Source organism: Eleutherodactylus coqui, chromosome 2 (assembly GCF_035609145.1).
Source record: "Eleutherodactylus coqui strain aEleCoq1 chromosome 2, aEleCoq1.hap1, whole genome shotgun sequence".
Taxonomy (NCBI): Eukaryota; Metazoa; Chordata; class Amphibia; order Anura; family Eleutherodactylidae; genus Eleutherodactylus; species Eleutherodactylus coqui.
The window spans coordinates 298,895,459-298,920,717 of record NC_089838.1 but is presented as its reverse complement, the minus strand read 5'-3'; the positions used below and the strand labels follow the sequence as shown (position 1 = coordinate 298,920,717).

At 45.1% G+C, this 25,259-nt stretch overlaps 1 protein-coding gene across 6 annotated transcripts in view; it reads right to left on the bottom strand.

Annotated features, from left to right (window-relative positions):
- Nucleotides 1-1,724: 1,724 nt before the first annotated feature.
- Nucleotides 1,725-25,259, bottom strand: part of CHMP7 (charged multivesicular body protein 7) — a 34,555-nt gene continuing 11,020 nt past the window's right edge. For 4 of the 6 annotated variants that reach the window (XM_066593437.1, XM_066593436.1, XM_066593435.1 and 1 more), the window contains exons 6-12: nucleotides 21,234-21,282; nucleotides 19,123-19,242; nucleotides 14,890-14,988; nucleotides 14,330-14,390; nucleotides 9,991-10,128; nucleotides 7,298-7,387; nucleotides 1,725-5,205 (exon numbers count right to left, since the gene is read on the bottom strand). In XM_066593437.1, the coding sequence (XP_066449534.1) occupies nucleotides 5,168-5,205; nucleotides 7,298-7,387; nucleotides 9,991-10,128; nucleotides 14,330-14,390; nucleotides 14,890-14,988; nucleotides 19,123-19,242; nucleotides 21,234-21,282 (595 nt within the window). In that variant the 3' untranslated portion in view covers nucleotides 1,725-5,167. The other 2 variants (XM_066593433.1, XM_066593434.1) reach the window with 2 other exon arrangements.

Sequence of the window (25,259 nt, the reverse complement as noted above, 5' to 3'; positions counted from 1 at the left end):
ATTTGTCTGGCATGACTTGTTTGTTACAAACCCATGCTGGCTCTGGTTAATTACTCTATTCTCCTCCAAGTACTTGCATACATGCTGTTTAATAACTTGTTCAAAGATCTTTCCCGGTATAGAAGTCAGGCTCACAGGCCTGTAGTTTCCTGGATCCATCTTCTTCCTTTGAAGATAGGGACAACATCTGCCCTTTTCCAATCTTCTGGGACTTCTCGTTATTCAGAAATTTTCAAAGATTATGGCGACTGGTTCAGCAATTACCTCTGCTGCTTCCTTTAGTATCCTAGGATCTAATTCATCTGGACCTTGAGACTTGAATTCATTTAAGTTGGCTAAGTGTTCTCACCATCTCTGCTTATAGCCTGCATTCTTTTATTCCCCCAATAGCACAGAGAAGATCAGCTGATGTTACATCTACTTTCTGAGAGAAAACATACAAAATAGGAATTTAAAAGTTCGGCCTTCTCAACATCATTCTTAACCAATTCACCATTTTCATCTTGTAAGCATCCAATAGCATCTTTGACTTTTGTTTTGCTTTTGACATACCCCCAAATCCTTTGTTATTGCTTTTGGCCTCTGTTGCAAGCATCAATTCACTATCAGCTTTAGCTTTTCTGACACTTGCCCTACAGTTTCTGCAGACTGCATTATGTTCTTCTTTAGATATTCCCCCCTCTTTCCATTTGATAAACACATTTTTCTTCCTTTTTAACATGTGTCCAAGTTCTGTGTTCATCCATCCTGGTCTCTTTAAATGCTTCCCATTCTTCCTTCTTTTAGGGATTGTTATCGATTGTGCTTTGAGAATCTCATTTCGCAATACTTCCCAACCTTCTTGGGCATTTCTGTCCATCAAATAGGAGACTGCACAGCAGGTAATTGGCACAGAGGAGACCTCCAGCATGTGATGGGCAATCAGGTGAGGGGGTCAGGTATGGAAACATGTATTAGGGTGTGTTCACAAGTCGTTATTTGCTGCAGGTTTTTGTCACAGGTTTCACACCTTCAAATTTAATTCAATGGAAAGGGTAAAATCTGCTGCAGATCAACATCTGCAATGTGTGATCAGAAGAGTTATCCTCTTTGTACAGGATTGGGAATAATTTCTGATCAGAGAGGGTCTCACAGCTGAGACCCCTGCCGATCTCAAGTATGGGACTCCGATGTCCCGCTCTCCTTCCACTATGGAGGTTGTTCCCCCTTCCCTACCCTCCCCAAAGAGATGTCCCTTTGGAGAGATGGCCGCATATGCATGCTCAGCACTCCTTTAAATTTCAATGGGGTTAACGGAAATACTAGGGCGGGTGCCTCTCATATCTTGGCAGTCCCATTGAAAGTGAATGGAGTGCTAGTGTGCTTGCCTGAACGGTGCTTCATTCAGCCTCCTCCTCACTGTAAGGGGTGCAGTAACCCTGCAGTGATGACAGGAGATATGGGACCCCCATTGTTGAGATCAGCGGGAGTCTCAGACCCCCCCTCACCAGCACGTTATCGGTATCCTGTCCATAGGGGATAACTTGAAATTCTGGTAAACCCCTTGTGACTTGTCCTGAAAAGACGTCATCAATATTGTAGTCTCGAAAAGCCCCTTTATAGTCATGTCTGATCAACTTATGCACATTATATAAAATTACACATATATGATTGCCACAATGGACAATTCTATTTTTCCATCTCACTTCTAGCATGTGACTATGAAGATACCCCATGACACCAGATATCACAAATATCTTTAATTAAATATAGTGCGCAAATACATTCGCCATATTACAAAGATACAGCGTAGTACAAGATAAGAAAAAAGTGTTTTCCCCAGAAACAGCGCCACACTTCTTCATGAGTGGCATCTGGTATTACAGCTCAGCACCAATCACTTTAATGGCACTGTATCAATACCAGAGGTAGATCAGGGACAAGAGTGCAAGTAGATCCTTCATCTCATAAAACCCTTTGAAGATATTTTTAATTGCAAAATTGCAGTCAGATCTAAAAGAAATCCCTCCAGAAGTCGTGCGGAGGTTTTAACATACACATTATAGAACGTATAAGGGCAAACATACGCGGTAGAGTTAAGGAAAACTCAAGCAGCCGCCCATCAGTCTACAGCTTTCACTTTTTACAGGGTATGATGGAACATTAAAAAGTGATCTGATCAGTTGCTAGGGCTAACTTCCATTTTTCCGATGCACCAGCTTTTTTATATACCCTCTTCCTCCTTCATTAGTGGTCATCTAATAAGTCAAAGAGATACAGAAAGACTCGAACTTGTTCTGGACATCCCAAAACCTGAGGAAATAAGAACCATTTTGGCAGTCCAGCACCTGAACCGGTTCTTGGTCTTATAGCGGTGTCAGAGCAACTTAAAGGAGAACTCCATCCCAAACCTAAAAGTGACCCTCCGGGCCTGGAGAAACAAAGATGGCCGCACAGCTTCTCTGGCTACCTGATGTACAATAATATGCATCATTAGTCTAAGACACTACACCTGCTTTGATTAACCAGTGCTACCTGCAGGAGCAGTGCTGGCCACTAATACACAGTGTGCATCAGGTAGTCAGAAAAGTGGTGCGGCCATGTTTGTTTCTCCAGGCACCGAGGGCTGCTTTAAAACTTACCAGAGGCCCTGCTTTTGAGATAGGCATGAAGTTTGGAAAATAGTAGGTTTTGCTGATACTTCATTTTCTATAGGCACCTGAAAATCTTAAACTACATTCTATAAGCAAGTCTACTCTTGAACATCACTTTACTTAAAAAAAAAAAAAAAGTCAACAAAGTTCAGCACCAATTAATTTGTTAACCTATCTTTATAGAGCTCTCAATCCCATATAAATAAGTTAAATGATAAAATTCTGCCTGCTTGTAGTCACCACTAGGGGGAGCTCATCACGTACTGTTTATATACACTGGACTCAGTAACACTGTATACTGTTGACTCATAAGCTCCCTATAGGGGTGGCCGCAGACAGCCAGAACATTATGATTTAAAGGGAACTTGTAATGGACTATAAGCAGTATATAATAAGTTATAGTACTTCTAGTTTAGGTGACATGGAGTTAAATAGTGAATGGATGAGCGTCCATTTGGATTTTCTTTATTTTTTAAGCCAATCATATACTGTTGTTTCCAGACATATCTGGTAGCAGCGCAGGGGTCACAACTTTCAGCTGGGAGTGATTTATTATCTACATCCAGTTTTATTGCTGGCTGTCCAATAACGTTCTGGTTTGAATGGAGTTCTCCTTTAATGCAAGTTCCGAGCATGCAGTGTTAACCGGCCATAACCTAAGAATACTCTGGTTACCAGCCCTTTATACACCACAGGACAGAATGATTGGAGAAGTAATAAAACTGAACTAAATAAGTTTAACTCCGGACAACATTGTAATCACACAGAAGTTATAGGAGAGAATAGCGCCCTCTGTCTGCCATCACTTCCTGCTCCACAACCACTTATGCCCTTTTACACAAGCAGATTGTCGTTCGAATGAGGGCAAAAGTGAGTGACGTCACCGCTGATTTGTTCGCGCTTGTGCAAAATGTTTAGATAGGCAGACCTTCAAGTGAGCGAGCAGGCGATGATATTCATGCTGGCTGAATCTGAGCGACAAAAGAAAAGTGCGTTTAGACTTAACGATTATTGCGCACTTTAGTTCGTTTGAGCGAGAATTATTACGTGTAAATGGGCCTTTAAACTGAGTTTTTGCTCTGTGCGCTCCCTGTATTCACTTTGCACATAATGCCACTTAGTGTATGTATCACCCTGCAAAAGATGCACAGAAAATCCACAGTGCGTGATGGTGTGGAAACCCTGACAATGTACCGCAGATTTTTACTCTTAGCATTACAATGGGTGAAATCTGCAGGATAAAACAGACATGCTGTAGATGTAAAATCTGTACCAAAAATCAGTTTATGTTTGTTTTTAGTGCAGGTTTTGCATGGATGAGATTTTAAAAATCTCCTGCACTTTGCTGGTACTGTAAAAGTTACAGATGCTCTGTGCGGAATCTGCAGCCAATCAGCCCCATGTGAATATGGCCTAATACTGAGAAAACTGCTGACTTTCAGCTGCTCCTTCTAAGCAAGAGTAAATGTCTGACAAGAAAGAGCATTTGGTATTTCCGCTATTATATACAGTGCAGGAAGAGCTGGAAATCTGTGAGGCGCAACGTCAGCCACTAGCTGCAGAGCAGGAAGTCTGTGAGGCGCAACGTCAGCCACTAGCTGCAGAGCAGGAAGTCTGTGAGGCGCAACGTCAGCCAATAGCTGCAGAGCAGGAAGTCTGTGAGGCGCAACGTCAGCCAATAGCTGCAGAGCAGGAAGTCTGTGAGGCACAACGTCAGCCAATAGCTGCAGAGCAGGAAGTCTGTGAGGCACAACGTCAGCCACTAGCTGCAGAGCAGGAAGTCTGTGAGGCACAACGTCAGCCACTAGCTGCAGAGCAGGAAGTCTGTGAGGCGCAACGCCAGCCAATAGCTGCAGAGCAGGAAGTGATGTCATAGAGGAGGCGTTGCTTTGGCACTTTCTCCTGCATATCCCAACAACATGCAACAGCAGTTATTTTCTGTCATTTCTACCTATAGTGCGTACAGCACCATGTGGAAACTTGAATTTGTGGGAAGAAAGTGTAAGAACCAACCGCCTTGGTACATTAAACGAGCCAAGGTCATCCATATTACCAATTACAAAATTTTTCTTGGAGTAGCACTTTAAGGTGCTTCCACATGGAACGATTATTGTTCGGATTCTCGCTGGATCCAAACGATTATCATTCAGTGTAAATAAATGCAGCAACTGAACAACGAATGAGAACTCGTTGGCTACTCGTTCGTTGTTTAGTTTCTGCATGCAGAAAACAGAATGACGCATCGTTCCATGTAAACGGGCCGTATTACTTACGAACGACTGCCTGCTTACTGTGAATAGAGGCCGGCAGGTGGGAATGATCCCCGGCCCGCTCCGCCTCCATTCACTACCAATGATCATTGCTGTGTAAATGAGCAGAAACAATTATCACTGGGACGAGCGGTCGGGCATCTGTGCCCCTCAGATAGTGCAGAGGAAAAGCACCCTTAGATGTAGTATTGCTAAGAGAAATAGAAACAAACAGGAGCCTCTTCTGATGAGAAAGCCTCAAACCGGTCACAAGTCATGCCAAGATCATTGAGGAAGTGCAAGTTGGGCTTGTGGAGCAGCCGCTGGAGAGCAAAAGAGAACAATCACAGTAAGAACATTAATTGAGTTAAGAACACATTTTAAGCAAATTTTAATTGTATTAATACACAAATTAACAAACATTGTCCTCCTCTCTATTTAAACTATGTATAGTATATGCAGGGCCAACGTACAGTATATCACAGTGCAGTGCAGGAAGAATACATACTGATGCCTGTTGCAGCACTTACACAAACACTACCGCCATCCGTGCTTGAGTCCACAACAATCTAATACCTATAGGGACTGACAGGTTAATCTTCTTGTCCAAGGGACAATGTACAGCTACAAACGGACCGAGATAAACTGGGGGCTTGGGCAGAAAAATGGCAAATGAAGTTCAATGTTGAAAAATGTAAGGTTATGCACATGGGTAGCAAAAATGGATGTTACCAATATACACTTAATGGGGCACTGCTAGGGAAAAGTGATATGGAAAAAGACCTGGGGGTACTAGTGGATTGTAGACTAAACTGGAGTAACCAATGCCAGTCAGCTGCTGCAAAAGCAAATAAAGTCTTGGGATAGATTAAAAGAGGCATAGGGGCGAAGGACGAGAACATTATCCTTCCACTATATAAGGCACTAGTCAGGCCTAACATGGAATACTATGTACAGTTCTAGTCACCGGTGCTCAGGAAAGATGTTACAGTGCTTGAGGGGGTTCAAAGAAGGGCAACTAAACTAATACATGGAATGACGGGACTGGAATACCCAGAGAGGCTATCCAAATTGGGACTATTTACTCTAGAAAAAAGAAGGTTAAGAGGCGACCAAATAACCATGTATAAATACATGAGGGGACAACACATGGATCTCTCCCGCGATCTGTTTACACCCAGGACTGCGACGGTAACGAGAGGGCATCCTCTACCTCTAGAGGAACAAAGGTTTCATCACCAACACAGAAGGGCATTCTTTACTGTAAGAGCAGTTAGACTGTGGAACTCTCTGCCTGAGGACGTGGTGATGGCAAAATCCTTAGAGGAGTTTAAAAGGGGACTTGATGTCTTTCTGGAGCGGAAGGATATTACAGGATATAAATCTTAGGTTAATTGTTAATCCGGGTTTACAGGCAGGAAGGAACTATTAGGGGTTGATCCAGGGAACAGTCTGATTGCCATTAGGGAGTCAGGAAGGAATTTTCCCCCAAATGGGCTAATTGGCTCCTGCCTCTTGGGGTTTTTTGCCTTCCTCTGGATCAACAACATAGGAGGATAAACAGGCTGAACTAGATGGACATTGTCTTCATTCAGCCTTACATACTATGTTACTATGTAAGTCTATTGTCTGGAAGCCATGTTTACATTCTGCTGTAATGAAATCACAATCCCCCTAACAGGGCTGTCCGGTACTTTCACTACTGATGACCTATCCTCAGAATAGATGACCGCTGGAGGTCTGCCGCTCAGGATCTCCACCAATCAGCTGGGCCGGACAGCGCTGAAAGCAGATAGCGCCGTCAACATTGCAGCGACCTGATTTGGTACTACAGGTACTGCTGCCATTGAATTTGCAGCAATACGAACATTGCCACCTACTTCCAGGCACTGTCCATACTGACAGCAGCTCGGTGACTGGTGCTACTCCACCACTCAGGATCCTCACCGGGCTGCTGACAGTCCTGAAAATAGGTCATCAAAAGTAAAAGTCCGGGCCAACCCCGGTTCAAGCGATGAGTTTACTTGTGTGTCATTTACTAATTACCTGTTATTTTACAGTAAAATTCTTTTGACCCGACATCAAATTATCCATCGCAGCAAATTTCACAGACCAGAATCAGAAAAAAAAAAAAAAAAAGTGTGCCGTCCGACCGCCTCATCATGTATTATACCTGTGTTTCTTGCAAAACTAAACTTGAGGGCGGAACCTGACCGGCATTTTCTTACAGAAATCCCAAGTTTGTCAGTTTAAGAGAGAAGAGTAGATAGATGCACCAAGCCAAGAGAAGGATGGGAATGGATTATGGGGACACCCACTGAGGTCTCGCATCACATGGAGATTGTCACCCAGGTGAATAAGCTCTCATATAGATGTAGTACGTTTAGTTACAGTTTAGTCTATGCAAAACCTCACCTTGATTACTCTGTCCCATTGCAGGGGGAGCAGGGACGGGACCACTAGGGACATCTGGGAGGGCAGACAGAATCCCACTCATGTCCATAGCTAGAAAGACAGAAGATTGCAGGAAAGTGCTTTAGGAGACAGTGCAGAGTATGTCAGCCCTACGTCCAATGGAGTAGATCATCACAACATCATTACGGGATGATGGGACCAGACTATTAGAACCATTTTCTGATGGAAAGCCCCAAATCCTCTACATTGTTATGGAAATAGTGTAACACGCCGGGCTTGGCTGTTTCCAAGACCTTTGCATTCAGTTGCAGCCTGGATGGAGCGGCCATAAGCCACCTCCCCAGGTGTGACAGTCTGGGGACTCCATTGTCAAGATGGTTGCAGGTTCCAGAGATGGGACCACATCTGTCAGACATGTATGGCCTATCCTGTGACTACGCCATAAATGTCTGAGGAGCTGGTCTCACTTCATGCTTTTAATGTACATCTTAGTATACATGTTAAACGTATAGGCAAAAATGTATAGAAACAAATGCAATTTTAACCATATATTTGTTTTTTTAGCACATACATTAAACATATAGCCATACGCCTAGATTCATGTGTAGCAGTTTTTACATTAGAGAAAAAAAATGTTTACTGTAAAGTCTATGCAGAGGTGTAACTTGTAGCTTCTGGGCCCAAATGCAGAATCTGTAACAGCGCCCCAACAATAGTTCTTCATTTATATACTATCCTACCAAAAGTGATTGGACCCCTGAGGAAAAATCTAAAGTATTTATTTCTATATGTTAATACTTAGTGGGGCTCCTTTGGCCCTAATGACATCCGATACTCTGATATATTTCCTACTAATGTCTGATACACTTCAGCTGGTATTTCCCTCCATTCATCCCGCAAACGTCTGTCGAGTTCTCCCGCAAAAAGTGGACACTGTTTATATTTCTGGACCCAACGTTCCAGTTCACCCCATAGATGTTCAGTAGGGTTCAGGTCGGGACTCTGCAGGCCGGTCCAACCGTGGGACATCCGTATCCTCAAACCAACGTAAAACAGCGTTGGATGTGTGACATGGCACGCTGTCTTGTTGGAAGTATGGCCGACCATTCCCAGAGTATTACCACATTGTCAGCAGCACATTATTGTCTAGAATATCAGGGTCACCTCTGTGTTCATGGTTCTTTCCACTACAACCAACGGACTGAGACCGTGCCACGTAACACATCCCAGTATGAGGGTTAAAATTCTAAGTACAGCACCAATCGGGCCCACCCCACTTGCCCCGCTGCCGGCCGTAAGAATAGACACCACACAGAGGTCTGGTATAGTTTCTCACACGGGACATGGCTCTCGGCTGACGTCGACGTGCTTTATTACAGATTACATGAGATCTTATACCCTTTGTCCCCTCCCCACTAGGGGGTGATGGGCTCATAACCATATATGGGAAGTCCGGATTTGCGGACTGAGACAGTGAAAATCATATAACAGTGATTATCTTGATACTGGCGCCTCTGGCTTACGTACAGAAAATCACGTATTCAATTAACTCCAGTACAAAGAATCACCCACTCAATTCTAAGAAGTCCGGATTTCTGGCCTAAGACAGTGAAAGTTATGTACATTTGAACATCTTGATATCTTGTTTCTGGGCTTCTGGGAAAACAGCCAAGTACATGCGTCCTTGTGTCTGGTTCGGTGGTTTTCTCTTAATTTCTAGAACATCTTGGGGTATCTGATGTAAGGCGACATATAAGTTTTTTTCATTTGGAATTGAATAAAACTTGCATACAGGTATAAAGGCATAAAAAAAAACACATATGGCAATATATATATATACCCTCACACCAGGACTATAACAGAGCCTCCGCCGTACTTAACTATTGGCACAACACACCTGGGCAGAAGGTGTTTCCTATCATCCTCCACACCCAGGTACCTCCATCTGATATGAAGATGGAGTAGCAGGATTTGTTACTCTATCAAATGTTCTTCCATTGCTCACCTGTCCAATGATTACGCTCATTGCATCACCAAAGATGGACGGCATGTATGCAGCGGCATAAGCTGTATATCCAATAGTGTGCAGTTCCTGTCGCCAACTATGGCTGACTCCTACAAGGGTCTGCATCTTATGGTTTAGGATACCAAATACTTTTGATAGGATAGTGTATGTCAAGTTTATATATTTCAATACTTTTTTTTGTATTAAAAAGTGTGTAAGTTTGACAGATGGCTATAATGTGATGTGAACAAAACCTAAGATGAGAATAACCCTTTAACTGCTTATCTGCAGTCACCATTAGGGTGAGCTAAGGAGTTTACTACACCCAGTTTTATTATTGAGCTTAATGTATAACAGTGCCTCTAGTGGACAGGCCATGAAAGCATGGCATATCGTGTCCAACCTCTAGGACATCCGCCGCTACTAAGAACGAGTTCCTCGTCATGTCACAGAAATGAATAGAATTGTAGGAAACGGCCAAGCTGTCACATTCACTATGCAAAAATTCTTTAGCCCACTTACAGTCATCTAGTACCTGCAGCTAGTTTACTGCATTGAGAACCTACCTCAGCTCCAGTAAGAGAGGGGAAGGCGAGGAGGAGGTGCCACATTGCTCTTCAGTTTATCATTTTGTGCAGTTTTGACATATATCCTTAGCGGCTAAGTAGAAATAGGAGCATTTGCTCACCTGTATTATTAACCTGATGACCAGCAGGGGGGCGCTGTGGGGATGTAATCAATGGCCCGGTGGGAACCTCTGGAAGGTCCACTTCTTCCGTCTGAAGAATCTCATTCAGCTCTCTCTCCAACTCATCTGTGTCCATATCTGGGATGAGGGAAGATTGAACAAGAGATACAATTAAACCTCACGATCAGTGGCCACAGTTCATCAATAGCAAATGTTATGATATATTAGATGCCACAATTCTGAATGCAACGCCTGGAAGAAAACTGCATTTGTTTGGTGTCACGACAGATAGAGGTTTTCCATCAACAGGTCTTTAACCCCTTAATGACAGGGCCTATTTTGGGCTTAAGGACGCAAGGATTTTTGGCAGATTTTCCTTTCAATTTATCAAAAGCAATAACTTTTTTATTTTTCCGTCGATGCGTTTTTTGCGTGGCCAACTGTAGTTTTTATCTGCGCCATTTTTGGTTACATAGACTATATTGTAAAACTTTTATTATTTTTTTTCATGATAACAGGGAGAGAAAACGCATCAATTCTGTCAGATTTTTTTTTTTTACAGTGTTAATCATGCAGCATAAATGAGACATTCCATTTTTTCTGCGGGCCGGTACGGTTACAACAATACCAAAATTCTTACTTTTTTTAGGTTTTTCTACTTTTCTGCAATAAAAACCCTTTTTTTGGAATTTTTTTTTTTTCTAAATCGCTGCATTCAAAGTCCTGTAACTTTTTTATTTTTTTATGCACGGAGCTCTGTGAGGGCTTATTTTTTGCGAGAAGAGCTGTAGTGTTTATTGGTACCATTTTGGGGTACATACGGCTTTTTTGATCACTTTTATTGCGTTTTTAGTGAGGCAAAATGCTAAAAATTAGCATTTTGCCTCAGTTTTTTTTAACTTTTTTTAAATGTTTTTTTCCGTGCACACTCAAAAGCATGTGCAGCTTATTGTACGCGTCGTTACGGACGCGACAATACCAAATATGTGGGGTTTTAATTTTTTTTTACCTTTTTTTATGCAAATCTGAGAAAAAGCATAAAAAAGCTTTTTTTTTAAACTTTTAACATTTTTTTATTAATTTTTTTAATTTTTTTTTTTTTACAACATTGGTGTCCCTCTGGGGGACTTTCACCACAGCATTGATGATCGTGGTTATACAGCGATCTCAGGCAATGGCAACACAGGACGCTAGTGTCTGGCGTCCTGTTGCCATGGCGACAGGCCGGGCTCTTGCGATAACATCGTGGGAGGCGGACGAAGACACAGAGGGAGCGCGCTCCCTCTGTGAACTAATTCACTGCCGCGATCTACTTAGATCTACTTGTTGCAGCGGTATGCCAGCTATGACTGACAGCCGGCTCCCGCTGCGGGATCGTGCGAGATCACATATGATCCTGCGCTATCCCCAGGACATAAATTTACGCCCTGTTGCGGGAAGTACCCCGCTTCCAGGACGTAAACCTACGCCCTGGAGCGGGAAGGGGTTAATAGTGGTATTGGCAGGGGGCTGCTGGTCCGGATCCCTGCCAATCAGCTGATCCCCATCCCACTGTGCTGGAAGCAGATAGCACTGTCCATATTGCAGTGGCCTGGTTTGGTACTACAAGCACCCATGGGGCCTAGTGTGATCTGTATAATACCTAAATATGGCCTTCTTAAGATCAAATGAGCCCAAGAGACAAGATGATCTGGGTCCATGGCAGCAAAACTGAAGCAATAGCAGCATCTGTAATGCAGGTAATCACCAAGAACCACACTTAACATGGATTTTGAAGCCACCAAAAAAAGGATGCCAACTTTTTACAGCAGTGTGAACTCATATGATGCCTACGGGCCTACCAGATACCAAGAGTATCCTTTTGGTATCCAACAGTCTGAGCTATATATAAGTTTACTTTTTTGGGGATGTAAAGGAAGTGCCTGTAGACGCTGCCAATTACAACAACTGAACAAACAATGAAAGTAAAGCAACGCGGGTTGTTTTCCATAGGCGCTTACAATCTGGACGGGCGGAGGGATACAAACGGTACATGGTGCCCATTTTGTCCAGAGAACCAGCCCCATGTGTTGGAAAGCAGAATATGAATAAAGCTGCATGAACCCGTCACCAGCCGGCGTGTGATCCAACACAAATCCGTGTGGTATACATTTTTTTCTTCCACGGTGACCCATAGGCAACGCATGCAGCTGTGTGGTATACACTTGGCCATTACACGGTGTATAAAGCAAGAGATTTTCCCGATGTATGCGATGAATGTAAAAACTAAAACATGATATGAACAGAACTTAAGACTTTCCAAAAAAAAATCTTCGATGTGGTATTAAAGGGATTTCCCAAGACAAAACTAATGATGAGAGGCCATCAACAGTTGATCGCAGGGGTCTGCCGCTCAGAATCCCCACCGATTAGATGACTCAAGTGACAGTCGTGCTTTGGTGAGCACTGCTGTACATTCAGTCCATACTAGTAATTATTAGGAAATTATAGTACCAGGGTCTCTGGTGGTGCAATGCGCCACACGGCTCTGCTACATGCATGTCACACACACACACACACACAGCTCTGCTACATTGTTTCGCATATAAGCTGCATATAATTTACGAACATCCAGACGGAGTACTGCTGTATCCATAGTAACTGAGGCCATGGGGTTTGTGGGGGATGTAGTCCTCACAATTCCTCATTCAGTGCACAAGGAGGATGAAGGACCTGTGATGATGTCAGTGTCTTGTGATCAGGGGATGGAGGTAAGAGATGGTAACTGATTACATGATGGTGACATCATTACAGGTGCTGTCAGGCTCTGCATGTAACGCACACGGACTGACGGACAAGTGGTTGTTAGCAATTTTTTTAATTAAGCACAGTACTGTAAATTGTACAGTGGTCGTGCCTGGTATAGCAGCTCAATCCCATTTATTTGAGTGGAACGGAGCTGCTCTCAGGCCATGTGACTGATGAATATGTCATCACAGGCCTGAGAAGAAGGCACAACGCTCAATGAGCAACATCGCCTCTGCAATCAGCTGATTGGTGGAGCTCCAGAGCGGCAGACCAGTCAATAAATTATTGGTGACCTACCCTGAGGATTGGTCATTGATAGTATAATCCCAGTAAAACCCTTTAATTCCACTGATGATAATTTTACAGTATGTCTATCTGAACCGAGATGCCATATGTATCTACAAGTGAATTCCTTTTTATCTCAGAGCAGGAAGAAACAGACACTGTCTAAAATACCAAAGACTATTCACAATGCCAAGTTACAATATATTGACAAAAGTATTGGGACCCCCACCAATCTTGTGCTGTCAGACGAAGGGGATATGCATATCGGAGTGTGAGCATTAGGTATAAAGGAGAGGATCACACAGGCAAATCCCAGTACAGAAACCATTAAAATGTCACGAGATGTAGAGATGACAATGGGGTATGGTGGTGGGATGTTGCCTGAACAACCAATCAGTTCGAGACATGGCAGCGCTTCTGGTAATGTTATTCAGAAATGAAAATCATCTGGTGTGTGCAATGAAACCACATTGAGGGAGGCCTGGAAAAGTGACAGAATGTGGACAATGAAGCTTTGTATAAGCTGTGAAGGCATCATTGTCTACCGAAACACTCACTCAGGAAGTCTTCAGGCCATTAGAACACCCATTAGCACCACAGCCATCCATAGGGCACTGTATGCAAAGGGTTTTTATGGACAAGCGGCTGTGATGGCGCTTGGAGCGTCGTTCTTGGACTGTAAATGAGAGGAAGCGAGTGTTGTGGATAGTTGGATCACAGTACACCATCTTCTGATTAGATGGCCGCACTTGGCTGTGGTGGTTGCTTGAAGAGCGGTTTCTATGCAACGGCATCGTCCCAACAGTGAAGTTTGGAGGAAGGTCTGTTATGGTGGTGGTGGTGTTTTTGCTGGGCAGGACTAGGGCCATTGGTACAGCTCCGTGTCTCCACCAACATGACTGAGCACCAGGTCATACACCACGCAGTGTTGAGGCTTGGTTTGGGGAGCAGAGCGCCTGCAAGCTCAATTGGCTCATCCAATGTCTGGATCTCAATCCCATCAAGCATCTATGAGACTAACTAGAATGTCGTATCCGTGCACGCCCATCATCCCCCACATCAGTATCTGAAGCTCTCCTCAAGGAATGGAGGCAAATCCCTCCACACATCAATGGGAATTTGGTGGAAATCCTGCTTAGGAGGGTTACTGCAGTCATTGAGGCTGAAGGCGGTACAATGTGCATAAAATAGAATTTCATCACCTTCTGTGTGTGTCCAATACTTTTGTCAACATAGTACAATTCGGCAAGAGATGAACCTTACTTACCAAGATCGCTGGTTCCTACTCCTGATATGGTCTGGTTGATGTCATCCTGTAGGTCGCAGAACTAAAAGAAAAATAAAAATCCTCATATAATCCAAAATAATTGAAAATGGAAAAAGTTAACCCCTCCACCCCAAGCAGCAGTGATCCCCACCCTTTTTGGGGATGGATCCCTTTATTATGTCAGAAGCCATGGCTTTCTTTAGACCAGAGTTTTTCAATTTTTAAGCTAAGTGTCTGCTACTAAAATGATAGCAAAGCCCGAGAGGACTATGATCATACACTGTGCTGCATATTAAAAGCACAGTAAATAGAGCAAGTACCCCGTAAAGTATGGCGTGCAGCCACGGGCTACACAAACCACAAGGTGAAAATATAGGCGCTAGTCCATTGTTTCTGCACTATATTGAATCAGCCTGTGTAAAGTCAATGCAAACCAGCACCAATCGCAATGATCGTCGCGTGTCCAACACAGCTTATCACTATATGTAAAAGGACCTTCAGGCCACACGGCTGGGCACGGTTACTTTATACAAAGAGCACATGTGATGCATTCCTATCACCTCTTGTATCTGATCTACTAAGCTTTCCGTCTTCTCCAGGCTGACGTCCTTCAGTGCTGAACGTAGAGTGGAGACTCCTATCTGGTAGGCAGAGACCACCTAAGGGGAAGAAATAATTACATCGCTTACTAAGAAGGTAGAGAAATATCAGAGGTGTATTGAAATCGACACAAATCCATCTACTCCTGGCTCTGACCTGCCCCAGTCGGTTATACTAAAGGCAGTGGCAGAGTCCTGGCTGGTTTACACCATGTCATACCAATGAATACAGATGGGTGGTTTCCGCAACGATCTAACCTTCCATCGACATGAGCGATCGGGAAGGTAGATGGTAACGATTGCTAGGCTGATATTTTGTTTACATGAAGTGGACAACCGAGCTGAGGAGATGCAACGACGGTAAATGGATAGCAAAAAGGGTATAATGCTTATTGGTGTGGTCCCTTCCACACCTCCTATGATCTGATTGGACACAGGAGCTAAACCCACCTTCCTGGGCAGTACTCCCTACCCTATATAAGTTGGGCTAAGAGTGCATACTCATTGATGCCTCTAACCTACCACCTGGGTTAGGGGCCATTTTCTTCATCTTTGATTTATTGTTTATCTTTTATTTCTTTGAGCTACTACTATAGACAGGCAGGGGAATGAACTTACCAAGGGGATCCTAGGGAGCTTAAATATTATCAGTGGTTTCACTGACAAGCGATTGAGCTAATGCTATCTCACTAATTTAGCACTATTTAGTTGCTCAGCGGCAGTTTTAGTTGGCTAATGTATCATTCTGCCAATGAAACACAGAGAGGCATGGTGGCAAATTTGCCAGTCATTGATTACCTGATCCAGTATTATTAGTCTGGCAAGTAATTATCCTCTAAGTTTGGCTCCATCTGGCTATTTGCAGTTGTCGATACCAATACTAACTTCCCCTTATCCCAGCTGTCTGTATTGGCATATGGGAAATGTTTGAGATCTAAGTGGAAAATTGCTAAACCATCACATATTGTTAGCACTAGAATAAAGTATTGAGATACTAGTGCAGAGGGATAACGGTTCCTGAGGAACTACCGGATCGGTAGAGAAACGCGTTGAACCCACCCAATAGGAATATTTTCCTGTTTGAAACAAATATTTCATTCTAAAAACCTAATCCCTAAAATAATTCTACCACATCAGCACTTCCGTATGAGACGTCCAGATGGTAGCATATTTATGCAAAACCATATAAGTCGCTCAGAGATAAGTGATCTGGTGGCAGTGGTGGATTTGTGATCTATCTTACTGCCATCTGGTCAGGTAACTGTTTTCACTGCGGTTCTTATTGTAACAGGGTAGTAGCGTTCCTCCTGGGGTCCAACTAAGCACTGGCAATGTCCAATCAGTGCCGACAGTATCAGACTAGGTAAGGGTATACCCTCTTCACAAAAGTTTATGGAAACCAACACTAATCCACCTACTTCTGAACTGCCCCAGTCTATTATATTAAACCCAGTTGTCAATTTACCGCATATACTTGAGTATTAGCCGACCCGAGTATAAGCCGAGACAATAAATTTCACCACAGAAAAACTGGGAAAACCTATTGACTCAAGTATAAGCCGAGCTAGCCGGTGTCTGTGCGACAAGCTGCTTGAATTCTCCCCACTGTCCTCTTTGCTTGGCTCTGTCAGTGCTGTGTAAGAAAGTGCCGTGATTGGATTGAGCGCCAGCCAATCACAGCTGGCGTTAGATCCAATCACAGTGCTTACTTACAGAGCACTGGCGGTAGGGGATTTGAAAGCCAAGCAGGGAGATGACAGCGGGGAGAATTCTAAAGCAGCTTGATTGACTGTGAATGATCGAGCACCGGCTGTGATTGGCTGAAGCTCAATCCAATCACAGCTCTTACTTACACAGTGCTGACGGCGGCGGATGACAGAGCGAAGCAAAGAGGACGGCGGGGGATGGCAGTGGAGAGAATTCAAGCAGCCTGACGCACTGCCGCCGGAGACACAGACATCGGCTGGGAGGTGAGTATGGAGGGGTTTTTTTAAGCCTTCCCTGACTCGAGTATAAGCCGAGGGGGGCTTTTTCAGCACAAAAAAAGTGTGCTGAAAAACTAGGCTTGTACTCGAGTATATACAGTAGTTAGATTTCCAAAAGAAACAGAAAAAAAACCCAACCTGAAATGTTGACGCTTTCCAATTCAATTTCCCTGTCACCCGCACGCACCCGGGTCTGATTTATTGTGGGTGGAAAATTCGTCATGATTTTATTAGCAAATCTTTTGAAAATTAAATGCGAGATATATCACATATTATATATATTTTATTAGTAGATTACACTATGAGAAGAAGAGGTGAAGGGCCGGTGAAGTGCCTTTCTCCTGCATGGTGTTAGAAACCTGTCGGCCCTTGTCTAACATGGGAGCTATGCAGGGAAGTCTCAATGTTGGACGAGACACTGGATTAAAGGGGTTGAGATAGGTCTGAGAATGATCTCCTATCCACAGAACAGGAGATAGCTATCTGATTGGTGGGGCTCCTACTGGTGGGACCGCCGCCAATTACAAGAATGAGGTACAAACAAAACCACATGATAAAAGCACTCAAACATTTTATACGTGAATAAAAATGCATAATTGAGAATATATCCCAATTGGAACCCCTCAAAACTTATTTAGCAAGACTGTCTACTATAAGGCTGTCCTTGTTACCCATACCAACCAATCACAGCGCAGCTTTAATTTCTCAAGCTGCCGAGGTAACATGAAAGCTGCGCTGTGATTGGTCGCTGTGGCAACAAGGACATCTTATTGTTAGATAGTTTTGCTAAATGATGCCCAAGAAGTGTTATTCTGCTGTAGTCATCATTAAGGAAATATTAGACAAAATGGCTGCCAACGAAGAAAGAGCGTTCTGTGTCCTTGATGTTCACGTCTACCGGTCTGTTATTAGCGCACAATGTCATTTTTAAACAAAGTTGGGTGTAGACTCACCCAGCGGCGCACAATTCATAAGCGATACTCCAATTTAAAGAGCAAAAGGTTGTATCTGTAAGCGAAAATCACCCGGCCATCCACCGGTAAGGGTGCCTGTCCAAGGGCGTGATTTCACCGGCGGTAAACCGCCGGCTAATCGCGCCCTCTGAAGCTTTCCAAGCTTTCTATGGAAAGCACCGGTACCTGTCCACGAGCGGAGAATCATTGCGATTCTCTGCTCGCGAGAGGCAATTCGCAGCATGCTGCGAATTGCCCCGATTCTCCGTGGGCAGCCCATCTATCAGATAGGGCTGACCGGCGGAGATTCAGCAGCAGCTCCTGCTCCTGGGTGGCGGCTCCCGCGGCGAAGCTTCGCCGCGGGATCCAGCAACGCCCGTGGACAGGGGGCTTAAGCGTGGAAACAGCGTCATGCAAGATTCATACAAAGTCCTCAGAAATCCACCGTCAGAGCAAGCAGAGAGTTGTACGTCCCGCAGCCGACTGTGTGGGAGATTCTGCGCAAAGGTTTGTCATGTTATCCCCAACGATTGCAGTTGTTACCGGCCCTAAAACCACAAAGCAAGGAGACGTTCTTTCCATGAAAGTCAGCAGACTCTAATGGAAAGTGATGGTTTCATGGAATCTTTAGTGTTTAGTGATGAAGTCGCCTTTCACGGGGTAATGTCAGAATCTAGAGGAGGTAAAACCGACGTCTTTAGGATAGGTCATCAATAGCTAATGGGCCCGCCACTCAGGACCTCCAGTACATGGCTGTTATCGTGTCTGCTGTCAGAGCTGTGGGAGCCAGAAGCCGACAACCACATCCACATTGCAGCAGCCGGGTTGGTAATTGCAGGTACAGCTGCCACTGAATTTAATGGAAGTTACGCATGTAAATAGCAACACAGGCCTATGCATTGTGGATGGAGTTGTCTTTGCAGACAGAGGCAAAAGCCGACAATGGGTACAATCACAGCCAATCACCGGGGGTTATGAACCTCAGACGCCTGCATTTCAACTACACATAGCTTGAAATCCCCTTTAAATGGTGTTTATTAAAGGATTTGTCCAGCCTTTAAAAATTCATGGCCTGTCCTCAGGACAGATACCTGATCGTAGGGGTCAGCTGCTCAAGACCCCCACAATCAGCTGATTGAAGGGGCTATGGCGCTCACATCAACCTCCTCAATGTTACATGTATTACTCCAGTTCGTGATGTTTTATATACTTGTGGTGCCCAGTCCCATATTATTCAATATATTGTCAAAATTAACCTTGCGGTCGGTCTCAGCCATCGATATTCTCTCCAGGATACTCTGTACTGTGTCCAACTTGCTCTGCAGTGCTGATATTCGTTTTTCTGACAGCCTCCTACGGCGCAAGCATCGCAGTGCCTAACGAACAGAGGAAAGTTAAAGGTATTAAAGTATATATTGAGTACGGACAGAACTGAATAATGTACATTTTACCAGCAAATACAAGTCATTGAGATTCCATCTTCTACTAAAGAGTCTTTTCACCAGAAAAACAAGCTGGTCCTGCACCCTCCAAGGGCTCAGGCACACGACCGTATGTTTATCACGTATTACGCACGCAATGTACGTCCGCCTGACATTCGGTGAATGGAGTCAGGGAAAGTAAATGGACTTTCATTGATTAATTCACATTAGTGTGTAAACACTGCGTGTAGATATGCACGAGAGATAGATCGCAGCATGCTCCATTTCTCAATGTGCCACGCAGCGTAAGCCTTTTTATGTTCTATGGGCAGCATATGCAATGCTGTCCATATGTAATACATTGCGTATGGGTAATGATACAGATGCAACCCCGCTATGAAATAGAGTGGGGAATTAAAAAAAAAAAAAAAGGGGACAGAGTCACACTTGGGGCGACCGTGTGGGTAAGATACGGGATGATGCACAGTATACTCAGTTCCATACGCAGTATCTGGCATCATATAGACAGGGTAAAACGTTGCAGGACACCCGCAGTGTTTTAAGCATACGGTCGTTGACATAAGCCCTAAGAGTGCTTTTACATGGGATGATCTGTCGGGCGCTGTTGCCCAACAGGTCGTCCCAGAGATGGTCGTTCCTGTGTTTTTACTCCATTTTACAGCAAACAGGCAATCAGTCATAGATGAACGACTGCCTGTTTACACGGGCGACCCATTGTTCAGTTTGTATGCAGCATAAACTGAACAACAAACAGTTTGTGGTTTAATCGGTGTCCGCATTTACATTGAACTTTAATCTTCAGATTCCCGCTGATTGCGGCATTCTGAACGATATATCAGCCCATGCAGAATATATCAGGCCTTAGTGATTGAACCTCCAAATCCCATATCAAGCATCTTATTTAGTTGAATGGCCAAGGAGCAATATAAAAAGACAACATGATTATAAAAGAGATGGAAATTCAAGTTAAAGGACTTTGATATTGATGACCTATCCTTGGAATACACTACACACTATCCATACACTATCAATACTCCCACCGATCAGCTGACTGAAGGGTCCAGAGTATTGTAACCCCTTTATCATTTACCAGACACAGCACTGTACATTTTACAGTGGCTGTGCCTGGTACTGTGGCTTTTCTCAGCCCAGTCCTATTCATGTTGCAATACCAGGCACAGCTGCTGTAAAATGTACACAGCTATTCCTGGTAAACAATTAAAGGGGTTTTTCAGGCAGCACCTACTGTTAGAGCCTGGACATATTGGGGTTGGAGCGGAAGCCGCTGCTCTGACCCCTGTGTAGTGGCCGGCGCTCGTAATTGCAGATGCAGTGCTCTTTAAAATCAATGGGAGCAGAGTCTGCAATGACAAGTTATGGCCACGGCAAAGCGGTCGAAGCAGTGGCTTCCACTCCGACCCTGGTGTATCCTGGCACTGACAGCAGGCGTTGCCTTAAAAAAAACCCTTTAAAAAGGCACAGCATCTGCTGCAGTGCCACAACCTTTTCAATCAGCCAATTGGTGGGTGTCCTGAGATTCAGATCTCCGCTGATCCGATATAGATGACCTATCCTGAGAACAGGCCATCAATATCAAGAGTCCTGGAGAACCTCTTCAAGGTGAATACCAACTGCAGAACATTCAGTTTGCACCCTACTTTAGAATATTAACTTAACTGCCTGATTGTAGGTAGCAGAACTGTAGAGAATGGAAAAAAAAAAACATTTGTTGGAAAAGCATCCAAAAACTTCTGAAAACTTCAATGACACTTTATCCACAACAATGAAGTAAACGGATGGAAGATCCCCCAATGCATGTACGCACCAAAGTTATATTCAACCTTTAGTTGTTTGTCTTCACAACCTGAATTTCGGTACCCGGGTGAAGGAAGACAAAACAAAATGAGAGACATATGGAGACTGACCTGACGCTTATTTCCAGCCTTATTAAAACTTTTTGCCTCTTCTGTCAGCCTGCAGAAAAATAAAATATATACATTAGGTATTTTTTGAAGAGCCGAGTACAGCACCACACACTGGTCATAGATGGGAAGGAGCGCCCACATATGAATAGTATTCTAACATTTTTCACTTAAGGAGACTATCACCTACTTTTAGCCTATGAGCTAAGCTTATAGGCTAAAACTAGGTGACCCGAGTCTACGCATGTAATTATTATACTTACCTTCTCCTTTGAGTGCTGGAAGCTGCCACTCACTGCATTGAACGGCACTGCTAAGTAGTCCGCCCATTATAAAATTAGAACAGGCGGATTACTTAGCATCAGTATTCAATGCATTGAGTTACAGCTTCCAGTGACGTCACCGGGAGAATGACTGGGAAGGCAAGTATAACATTTACATCCCCGGAGTACATGGGTCACCTCTAGAGATGAGCGAGTATACTCGCTAAGGCACATTACTCGAGCGAGTAGTGCCTCAGCCGAGTATCTCCCCGCTCGTCTCTAAAGATTCGGGGGCCGGCAGGGAAGAGCGGGGAGGAACGGAGGGGAGATCTCCCCCCCCCGCAACTCACCTGTCACTGGCGCCGGCCCCTGAATCTTTAGAGACGAGCGGGGAGATACTCGGCTAAGGCACTACTCGCTCGAGTAATGTGCCTTGGCGAGTATACTCGCTCATCTCTAGTCACCTCCATTCAGTCCATAAGCTTAGCTAAAAGTAGCTGACAGTCTCTTTATGGGAATATGGCTGGTAAAGGGACATGCATTGAGAGGAAGTGAAAAATCACTTCTGGTGTTCCCAAAAAACATGTGCAATAGTTAAAGAAAAAATATGTATCTTTAGAGCTTCTACCCACTTGCGTTTTTTTAACGCTGCAATATCGCTACGTTAAGGGCGATTTCACAATCGAGCATCGCTATTTTCAAGTACCTGACTACTCGGGCGAAAAGATGCGGGGTTGCAGAGGGGAGTGGGGGGGGGGGGGGAGAGAATAAAGAGGTTTGTTAGACTTCCTGAAGGAATATGTGACCTCCAAATACTTCAGGACTGCTCGTCTAACATCTAGATTATGGAACCTCCGTTCCGTGGTGTTACGGGGTTCCTGGCAGAAGGAGGGAAGTACTATTCGCTGTTCCCTGTGAAAGTCTGTGAGAACTTTCAGTTGGAAAAAGGGGGTCAGGCCTGAACTCTATTTTATCTGGGAAGATGGTCATATACGGAGTCCTAATAGAGAGGGATTGGATCTCCCCGATCCGTCTAGCGGATGTGATGGCAACTAGCAAGCAACCTTATAGGAGAGGATCTTAACTGATAGATCTTCCAGGGGTTTAAAGGGGTGTGCGCAGAGGGCCTGTAAAACTAGGTTCAGGTCCCATGGGGGCATGGTTTCCCTTACAAAGGGGTGGAGTCTGACTGCCCCTTTAAGATATTTCCTAATTAGCCTATGGTCGCCTAAGGGGGGAGTCAAAGAAGGCTCCAAGGGCGGCCACCTGGACCTTAAGGGTACTAGGTCTTAGCTCCATATCTAATCCAACCTGTAGGAACTCCAATATCTTGTTAATGTCAGGCTGTTGGAGGTCATGAATACTATGCCCCAACCACCTAGAGACGGTATCCCACACCCTAGTGTATATAATTCTGGTGGATTTCTTGAGGCTCTCACATAAAGTAGTGGTCCCCCTCCCTGATAGGCCCTGGCTCCGGTATTTTACCCGCTCAGCTTCCAGGCCGCCAGTCTGAACTGTCGGACCTTTGGGCATATCAGGGGACCCTGACGAAGGAGGTCGTCTCTCTGTGGCAGATGTAGAGGCTCCTGTGTCGAGAGAGCGGCTAGGAGCGGGAACCAGGGTCTCTTGGGTCAGAATGGGGCCACCAGGATAACGGAGCCTGGGGACTCCTGAATTTTCCTTAGGACCCGAGGAATCAGGGGGATAGGTGGGAAGGCGTATGCACGGTCCCAATCCCAGGCCTGGGATAGTGCATCTATTCCCAGGGAGCCCCCGCCTGCTCCCCTGGAGAAAAACCGGGGACACTTGGTGTTCTCCCGAGAGGCGAACAAGTCCACCTTGGATGTCCCCCATCTCTCTAAAATTAGCTGGAACGCGTGTGGATGTAGAGTCCACTCCCCGGGGTCTATCTTCCTGCAGCCAAGATGGTCCGCCATGGAGTTCTCTGGGCCCCTTACGTGGTACGCTGTGACGGAAGGCGTCCGCTGCTCTATCCACCCGAGAACTTTCGCCGCCAGGTCTTGGAGACGGGGGTTCCGCGTGGATCCCTGGTGGCGGATGAGGGACACAGTTGTTATGTTATCCGAAAAGATCTTAATGTGTCTACCCCTGATCTCGGTCTCGAGGCCCCGAATGGCCTTCCAGACAGCGCAAAGTTCTTTGTAGTTGGAGGATTGAGCAGCTTCCTCCCGGTTCCAGCCCCCTTGGACGTAATGACGGCCTAAGTGGGCCCCCCCCCAACCAGTTGCACCTGCATCAGTAAAGATGGATACTGGGGATGCGGGGTACCAAGCCGTGGCTATGGCCAGGTTGGAGATAGACATCCACCATTCCAAGGAGGATTTTATCTTGTAGGTAAGGACGACTTTCCGATCCAGGGAGGCGGGGGATTTATCCCAGTTGTTTAGGATAAGGTCTTGGAGGGTTCTACAATGTAACTGGGCCCAAGGGACTACCCCGATGCCAGATGTCATGAGGCCGAGGACCCTCATGCCTCTCCTAAGGGAGACTTCAGTGGTTAGCGAAAGTGCCCGACACTCATCCTGGATGGGTTTTTTTTTTGTTTTTGTTTTTCGCCTTTCTAGGGGAAGGGATGAGCACTGATGGTGTGAGTCCAGAATCACTCCCAGAAAAATTTTTATTTTTTTTTCTTCTTCTTCTTCTTCTGCTCGGGCAGAAGACTGGATTTAGAGGAGTTGATGATCCAGCCTAACGACTCGAACGGACAGAGTGAGAGGTTGACCTGGAACTGGAGTTCTGAAGCCGATCCTGCTATAATCAGGAAATCGTCGAGGTATGGGACAATCAACACCTTGTCAGTCCTTAGTGCCGCCACCATCTCTAACACCAGTTTGGAGAACACCCGGGGTGCGGAGGAAATCCCGAACGGCAGGCCGTAAATTGAAAGTGAGAGACAGAGCCATCTATCACCAGGGCAAACCGCAGAAACCGCTGGGAATCTATGTGTATAGGGACATGGTAATATGCGTCCTTTAAGTCCACGGTGGCCATGACACTATCCGGCGCAATTAAGGGGATTGCTGACCGCGCCGATTCCATTTTAAATTTTTGATACGCGATAGATTTATTCAGGAATTTCAGATTAATTATAGTTCTATAGGATCCGTTGGGTTTTTTGATTAGGAACCAGGAGGAGTAGCACCCCTTGAATAGTTCTTCTGCGGGAACCCGAGTGATGGCCCCTAGGGACAACAGCTCTTGCACCCCCAACTGGAGGGCCTGAGCAGACGTAGGTGACTGGCAGGGGGTGACCACGAACCTCCGGGGAGGAGGGGAGGAAATTTCAATTTTGTAGCCATCCGAGACTAGGTGCAAGGCCCAGGGATTGGAGGTCACCTTGTTCCATCTAAGGGCGAACCCCTTCAGTCTACCCCCTACTTGTAGGATCCGGGAAGGCGGATTCTCACCCTTTCCGCCTTTGGGATAGGACCAGCGTCCGGTTTTCCCTTTCCCCTTGTATGCTCTAGAGGGAACAAAGGGAGGAGGGTAGGGGGAGGAAGGCCGCTTAAACGATTTCTCCGCTGGTAGTCCCTGGCTCTTATCCGATGCCTTCTCTAGGAGAGTATCCAAGGAAGGCCCGAAGATTCTGTGTCCTTGGAAGGGCAGGGAACAGAGTCTATTCTTGGAGGCGTTATCTTCTGTCCAGGCCATAACCCAGACAGCCCTCCTGGCTGTGTTCGAGAGGGCTGCTGAACGGGCCCCGAACCTCACTGACTCCATAGAGGCGTCTGCCAGGAAGCCG